The sequence below is a fragment of the Xenopus tropicalis genome, chromosome 10 (genome assembly GCF_000004195.4).
Source record: "Xenopus tropicalis strain Nigerian chromosome 10, UCB_Xtro_10.0, whole genome shotgun sequence".
Lineage (NCBI taxonomy): Eukaryota > Metazoa > Chordata > Amphibia > Anura > Pipidae > Xenopus > Xenopus tropicalis.
The window spans coordinates 38,694,774-38,702,231 of record NC_030686.2 but is presented as its reverse complement, the minus strand read 5'-3'; the positions used below and the strand labels follow the sequence as shown (position 1 = coordinate 38,702,231).

At 42.5% G+C, this 7,458-nt stretch overlaps 1 protein-coding gene across 1 annotated transcript in view; it reads right to left on the bottom strand.

Annotated features, from left to right (window-relative positions):
• Nucleotides 1-584: 584 nt before the first annotated feature.
• The window catches only part of jph2 (junctophilin 2), a 49,454-nt gene continuing 42,580 nt past the window's right edge, over nucleotides 585-7,458 (bottom strand). The window contains exons 4-6 of the mRNA XM_002933186.5: nucleotides 5,117-6,069; nucleotides 2,953-3,042; nucleotides 585-1,260 (exon numbers count right to left, since the gene is read on the bottom strand). Coding sequence (XP_002933232.1) covers nucleotides 2,962-3,042; nucleotides 5,117-6,069 — 1,034 coding nt within the window. The 3' untranslated portion in view covers nucleotides 585-1,260; nucleotides 2,953-2,961. The remainder of the gene's footprint in view (nucleotides 1,261-2,952; nucleotides 3,043-5,116; nucleotides 6,070-7,458) is intronic.

Sequence of the window (7,458 nt, the reverse complement as noted above, 5' to 3'; positions counted from 1 at the left end):
AGTAGCTTAACTTCCCCTTCCTGAATCGTTTAGCTCAAAATGTATTTCATGATTGAAACAATAAGCAAAAAGTACATTTAGCACCTACCCGATTCCTCGCACTTGTGTTGAACAAGAGGGGTATACCGCCCCTTTAACAGAAAAAAAACATGCTTGAACTTACAGAATGCCCCTCCTCCTTTTCAGTCCTATTACCATTATCTATTACCTTTTTGCAAGGAGGGGGCCAAACATTCACAAATACACAAAAGCAGAAGACGCGGAAACTTTGAGTGGGGATTTTTCATTGTACACGTTTCACAGCCTGTGGGTATCTTTAAAGGAAAAATGTGCACTCCCCTTTAGGAAAAGAAAAAAAGCCTTTATCACATGCAGAATATAGCAGAAAAAGTCTATATTTAAGACATGGGGGTGACTGGCGTGTGTGTTTATGGATTTATAGAAATAAACGTGTAAACAAAATTCATTATGGGGCAGCCATTTTGAAAAAACAGGTGCAAATGAGCTCAGATAAGTTTAAAATGATATAAATGAGGGTAAAAGTGGGGCTTTTTTGTTTATACAATTTTTTTTAATTTATTCTGTTTTTTTATTGGTTATTGCCTAAAAGGGTGTCCCTTCCCCCACCCCACCTTTAAGTTTTTCCAAGGTCTAAGGGCATTTTAAACCTATGAGCGATAGTGCTAAATACCGCTCTTTATATAGCTGCACCCTGCCTTCAAAAATAACTGATCCATGAACATTTGATTCCTACAGCTAAATCCGGCACACACACACACACACAAAAAACAAATTGTCAGCAACGTCTCAAACTAAGAACAAAAAGCCAAAGCGTAAATGGATTTAAGGTCTCTCTGACGGGAACTTTTTCTCTTATCCGCGTGTAATGGTTCCATTTATGGAGCGCCTAACACATACGTACTTGTATCTTAAGAAAAAGAAATGATATATTTTCTCTTGAGTGCTCGCATTCACAGGTTACAAAAACAAAAATCCTTGTGTATTGTCAGTGATGTATGTCAACTCAACCCAATGTTTCTCTTTCCGAACAAGACCAGCTTAGCATCTGAGCGCGGTGGGAGGGCTCATTGCTTCCATACAACAGGCGAATAAGTAGCAGTGAAGATTAAATCAGTTGTCGATGACTTGCTGCCGCTTCGACGCCCATCATATAGATACTGACATGGCTTCTGACATCATCATGCGTGGTCTAGCAGAAAGGCTGCTTGTGAGAATCCATGGTTGGCATTCAATTCTTTCCTATAGAGGCAAAATTTAAAAGGAAGAATGGGTCATACGGATACCATTGGACAGTAGCAATGGACAGTAGTAGTTCCCAACCTTCCTAATGACTCTTTAATACACTTCCTCATGTTGTGGTGACCCCCAACCATAGAGGAGCGGCGTCTCGGTTCCTAAGACCATCAGAAATATGTGTTTTCCGATGGTCTTGGGCGACCCCTGTGAAAGGGTCGTTCGACCCACAGGTTAAGAACCACTGATTTATAAAGAGGTTCCCACTGCAGTGCAACTGATCTGGTATTTGATATTGAAAGGGGAGAATCTAGTCCATGAGTATCTCAGGAAACCAACGAAGTTCCATGGAGCACTTAGGATAGACAACCAACTGAAGGTATGTGATAGGGTGGCCACCAACACAGCAGACAAGTGTAGAATAAAAAAAAAAAACCTTGGTAGCTACAAGACCCCAACCATTTCTCATGAAACCAACGAGGTGTCTATGGTCACAAGGCATTAGATGCAAGTCAAGCAAAGTGGATGGACTGTTGAGGTGATGACAGCTCCCTGAGGACTTTTCCTTATACCAGAAAGATTCTCAGTGGCTACAAGACCCCAATCGTTTCTCATGAAACCAACAAGGTCTCTAAGGTCACAAGGCATTAGATGCAAGTCAAGCAAAGTGGATGGACTGTTGAGGTGATGGCAGCTCCCTGAGAACTATTCCTTATACCAGAAAGATCCTCAGTGGCTACAAGACCCCAATCATTTCTCATGAAACCAACGAGGTGTCTATGGTCACAAGGCATTAGATGCAAGTCAAGCAAAGTGGATGGACTGTTGAGGTGATGGCAGCTCCCTGAGAACTATTCCTTATACCAGAAAGATCCTCAGTGGCTACAAGACCCCAATCATTTCTCATGAAACCAACGAGGTGTCTATGGACACAAGGCATTATATTCAAGTCAAACACAGTGGATGGACTGTTGAGGTTGTGACAGCTCCCTGAGGACTTTTCCTTATACCAGAAAAACCCTTGGCGGTTACAAGTCCCCAATCATTTCTCATGAAACCAACAAGGTCTCTATGGTCACAAGGCATTAGATGCAAGTCAAACACAGTGGATGGACTGTTGAGGTGATGACAGCTCCCTGAGAACGATTCCTTATACCAGAAAGATCCTCAGTGGCTACAAGACCCCAGTCGTTTCTCATGAAACAAACAAGGTCTCTATAGTAACAAGGCATTAGATGCAAGTCAAACACAGTGGATGGATTGTTGAGGTGATGGCAGCTCCTTGAGGACTTTTCCTAATACCAGAAAAATCCTCAGTGCCTACAAGACCCCAATCGTTTCTCATGAAACCAACAAGGTCTCTATGGTCATAAGGCATTAGATGCAAGTCAAACACAGTGGATGGATTGTTGAGGTGATGACAGCTCCCAGAGGACTTTTCCTTATACCAGAAAAATCCTCAGTGGCTACAAGACCCCAATCATTTCTCATGAAATCAACAAGGTCTCCATGGTCATGTAGAGACTAGTAATGTAGAGACCCCAAGGACCAGAAACATCCTCAATGGCTACCAGATTCCAAATACATTATATATATATTTATATACTGTATATATCCAGCTAAATAAGCATCTGTCAAAGGAATGGTTGTTTATCCAATGAAATGAATAAAACTGTTTTAAATGGAAGCAATACTTACAGCTCGACTTCATGTCAGTAAATGTACAAATAAGATGGATAATCCAATATTCAATAAAATTACCATACAGATCATGATTGTATCAGGTCTCTGGAATAAAACAAAACAAAAAAAAATAGAGAACAAATTAGTTTCAAAGACACCCATTTACTGTCTTCACACATGAATATATATATTAGAGGGCCTAGGTCACTCCATTGTACTGGACAGAGTGGCAAAAATTGGGAGATGAGCAAGTTTTTCTGATTCTGGAGGTTTTGCCAAGGCGCAAGCTGTGGCTGCTATTTAAGAGGTGGGCCATTGGTGTGACCTAGTCACCATTCTGTTGCCCCTTACTTGCTAGTTATTACCCAAGTACAAGAACCAACATCTCTAGGCGCTAGGTGTGTAGCATCTTGACCCTGATGCAATCAGCTAAGCACAACTGCTTCTTTAGGAGACATTTTATTAATATATCCTATATATCATCAGCTTCAAAAAACTCACACATGCTTCGAACTCCAGACTGATAGCAGCAACAGTCGGTTGAACCAAATAAAAATTGTTGAGGAACCTTGTGTTTTCCCTGGTCAATGCAGCATCAATCATTGGTTTGGAATGTCCAACTCTGATGGTCCATTTTGATCAGCATTACAATACAAACCATCAAAAAGCCAGAATTAGTAATTGCTATCCGAATGAAAAAACATAAGGGCTGAATAATTTTCACTCGGACTAGATGTAGTCATGATATGGGGCCATGTCTGGCACTGTGATAAGTGGACATTTTAGGTGGGACAGGATGGTGAGATTCCTAATGTTTAAGGGGCTTCCTCAAAACTTTGCCTTTATATTTTCTGTCACTCACCTCCCCCTTAGAATGTTTTTGTCTGAACAGTGCGGGTAAAATAGCGAATAAAACTTCAACGACTGGAATTTTTTTCTCTACATACAAGGTAAAGTAGAAAGGGGTCAAAATATGGGGTAAGGGGCAAATGACTATGCTCAGTGTTCTTATTATATTAGATCCACTTGATGTCTCCCTTAGTATAAGACATTATTGGTGGGCGAATATTTCTGCCAGGCATGGATTCACAGCGAAATTTCGTATTTCACCATTGGCAAATTGTTTTACGAAACTTCAAAAAAGTCGCACAGTACTTGTGTTTCGTGAATTCTTTACCGTTCCGTGAATTGTTCCATAGTTTCTAGAATTTTTCAGCAAAGCTAAACAGAACAGATTGCCATTCGATCAGCTCTCAGCAAAGAGACCTCACAGCAAGTGATCCGGTGTCAGACTGCATATGAAACCCCTTACAAAACCTAATATGGTTGAGTTGTCCCACCAAAGTACCAATCAAAACCCAGGAGGCCACGTTTCAGTGGGTGCTTTGTCCACCCATATTGCCTTTTGTGTTTGGACCATGATCATTTACCCTTCCTGTGTGATGTTGGGGCATAAGAAAAGACAAAAACAGAAAAAAGGAATTAGACAAAACAGGATGAAGAGGACACTAATTCTGAAGGGCAGATCCCAAGTTTTTCTTGTAGTGTACCTATTCTGTAATATAGCCAGCATTGGCCTGGCCAGCGGGAGACTGGGAAAAAACCCAGTGGACGCCAGCCCTACTGGGCCCTGTGGACCCTGCCAGCCCAGCCTGCTCCAAAGCTGTGGCCCCTGCCGGCCTGTTCTTCCCACCTGTGTGTCTGCGCTCCCCCCTCTACCCATCTGGAACTGGTGGGGGCGTGGGGCGTAGGGCCGGGGTCCACCGGGTTTTTTCCCAGTCTCCCACTGGCCAGGCCAACTCTGGCTATATTACAGAATAGGTACACTACAAGAAAATCTGCCCTTCAGAATGAGTTTCCTCTTCATCCTGTTTTGTCTAATTCCTTTTTTCTGTTTTTGTCTTTTCTTATGCCCCAACATCTCACAGGAAGGGTAAATGATCATGCCCCTGGCACCCCAGTCTGACACTCTAGCACATCAAGGGAAATTCTGACTTCATGCAAAGAAGTCTATAGGGAGTTTGAGTAGTCTTGGGGCTTAAAATTCCCCAGGAGGTGCGCATTCAGCCCCAGTCTACCCTTATGTTTGTCGGAACAGTGGACCACTTATGTCTACATATTTACTGTAACTGTGTAATAAATACTGAGCAACCATGGAAATTCAGGTCAGAGGCCTCACCTCCTCAATCTCTTCCTCTGTATTTGTAACCGCTGCAACCTGGACTCCCTTTTTAACCAGACTTTTGGTTTCAGCCTTCAGCGACGCCTTAGACTCAGACTTTGCCACAGACTTTGGTTCAGGTTTTTGAGGGGCGGCTTTTGGTGCTGCCTTCGTCTCTGGTTTTGCCACAGCAGCTTTTGGTGCTGCCTTTTGTTCTGCTTTCTGCATTGCCTTAGGCTCAGGTTTTTGGACTGTTTTAGGCTCAGGCTTCTGGACTGACTTGGTCTCATAAATGTCACTTTTAGAGTCAGACTTGGAGAAGGTCTTTGACTGCATCTTCTCCTCCCTTCCTTCTGACTTGGGCTCATCATTTGGCTTTAACTGAGACTCTCTGCCTATCTCTGATCTCCTGGAGACTGCTTTTGCTTTTGCATCTTGGTCTTTTGAGGAAGATGGTGAAACCTCCTTGACTTGATCTTTTATATCTGGGGTTTTAGCTTCAGGAGTTGCTTTTGGCGATGGGAATGCATGCTCCTCATAATCCAGTGGAGGAGTCACTGGGGAGGTCCGAACAGCATAGCTATGATAGCCCTTATGGAACTCAATATCAGGATCAGGCACTTTGTTCATCAATTTCGTCTGGTTTCCCTTCCCTGGTATGTTGGACGGGGTAATGGATCGACTACTGGCACGGTTCTGATCTCCATTCCAGTTGCTGGGGCTCAGTCCCTTCTCTTTCTTGGAACTTTGTTTAGGCTTTTTGGCATCTGGAGGGGATTCAGCAGAGGTAGGTGAAGGGGTCCGTGCTGGGGAAACTTCACGTTTTGAAGATTGCTTCACATGAAGCAGGGGGCTTTCTGAAGGAGTTGCTTGTGGTTCTTGATGAGCTGGAGTTGTAGGTTCTTTGTGATCCATTTGTTCTGCGTTTTCTATAATCTCCTGAAGCAGCTTTCTCTTGATATACTCTGGCCCTGATTAGAAAATAAAGCTATTAATATTTTATATATTCACTATTAATTTCACAAATATTTCACTATTAATTTCTTAATAATCATTTAAATAAAATCTCAGATTTGGACAAAATGTTATATTCTAGGTAAAACTACAGTGATTATAGGTAAAACGAACAACGTTAAAAATCTGTATATGCATCTATCGAAATGTTGTGTTACATAACAGAGCCATAAAGCAGGGCAGGACTGCTGCTTACAATGGGTATCAGATAGGATCTGTGCCACTGTGACAGAATGCTCTGTTATACAGATAGCTAGAATCTCAGCCATAAAGCAGGGCAGGACTGCTGCTTACAATGGGGATCAGATAGGATCTGTGCCACTGTGACAGAATGCTCTGTTATACAGATAGCTAGAATCTCAGCCATAAAGCAGGGCAGGACTGCTGCTTACAATGGGTATCAGATAGGATCTGTGCCACTGTGACAGAATGCTCTGTTATACAGATAGCTAGAATCTCAGCCATAAAGCAGGGCAGGACTGCTGCTTACAATGGGTATCAGATAGGATCTGTGCCACTGTGACAGAATGCTCTGTTATACAGATAGCTAGAATCTCAGCCATAAAGCAGGGCAGGACTGCTGCTTACAATGGGGATCAGATAGGATCTGTGCCACTGTGACAGAATGCTCTGTTATACAGATAGCTAGAATCTCAGCCATAAAGCAGGGCAGGACTGCTGCTTACAATGGGGATCAGATAGGATCTGTGCCACTGTGACAGAATGCTCTGTTATACAGATAGCTAGAATCTCAGCCATAAAGCAGGGCAGGACTGCTGCTTACAATGGGGGGATCAGATAGGATCTGTGCCACTGTGACAGAATGCTCTGTTATACAGATAGCTAGAATCTCAGCCATAAAGCAGGGCAGGACTGCTGCTTACAATGGGGGGATCAGATAGGGATTTTTTTATTGGTATAAACTTAACAAATAATAAATCTTTCAAAACAAACAAAACAATGTACAACTATTTACAAACTGTAAGCAAAGAAATTAGCCATTTTGACTTGAAATTGCCTTTCCATTGCCCATGAAATAAAGCACTTGCATTCAATACATATCCCATTCCCCACACAAACCAAAAGAGGACAAACTGCAATTTCAAAAAAACAAAAACAACTTGCCGGCAGTAGCGCTGAGGTGATGGCGCCCATTCATAACATTCAAATGTACCTACAAGATTTCCCCCAGAAAAGCTGGTACAAACTGTCCTAATGGCAAGGAGAAGGACAAGGACACTCACAGATTGATATTTCTCCATTTTGAGGTATTTGAGGTGCAGCGTCTGATCTCCCTTTCCTTCAGGAAACCCAAATCGGCCACCACAGACTTCACTATAAGGTCA